Source organism: Morone saxatilis, unplaced genomic scaffold (genome assembly GCF_004916995.1).
Source record: "Morone saxatilis isolate NCDOM2014 unplaced genomic scaffold, NCSU_SB_2.0 Contig5, whole genome shotgun sequence".
In the NCBI taxonomy this organism is placed as follows: Eukaryota; Metazoa; Chordata; class Actinopteri; family Moronidae; genus Morone; species Morone saxatilis.
This window is the reverse complement of record NW_023340095.1, coordinates 11,779,037-11,779,454: the sequence shown is the minus strand read 5'-3', so window position 1 is coordinate 11,779,454 and position 418 is coordinate 11,779,037. Positions and strand designations below refer to the sequence as shown.

At 33.7% G+C, this 418-nt stretch overlaps 1 protein-coding gene across 1 annotated transcript in view; it reads left to right on the top strand.

Moving 5' to 3' along the window:
* Nucleotides 1-303: 303 nt before the first annotated feature.
* The window catches only part of nme9 (NME/NM23 family member 9), a gene marked incomplete at its 5' end in the record, with an annotated part of 6,229 nt that continues 6,114 nt past the window's right edge, over nt 304-418 (top strand). The window contains 1 exon segment of the mRNA XM_035676718.1: nt 304-385. Within this exon segment, the coding sequence (XP_035532611.1) occupies nt 304-385 (82 nt within the window).

Here is a 418-nt window from a genome sequence, read left to right as displayed (position 1 = left end):
ATCTCAGGCAACAGGCTGACATTTAAACAAAAAACATTTATGCTTTGTCTTTATCTTATTTTGGATCGTAAAGTGAACTATCTTTTTTTAAAGTGCTTGGTTGGAAAAAACAAGCAATTTGTAGAAATGTGTGTCCAGGACGGCCATTTCTCAATTTATATACCAAACAAATGTGGATTAATCTAGAAAATAACAGATTAATCCATAGTTCATTCATGCAATCATACAAAAAGTATGTGTGTGTTTATAGACCCCCATGTTTACAGACTCTGTGTTTTCATTTGGTTTTGTTGTGTCTGCCAGGTTAAAGATGACGGTCTGGTGGATGATGAGAAGAAAGAGGAGGAAACACTTCAGCAGTCAGAAAATGAAGAAAGCATAATTGGTACCTTGAAAACAATATAATCGAATTAGTTTA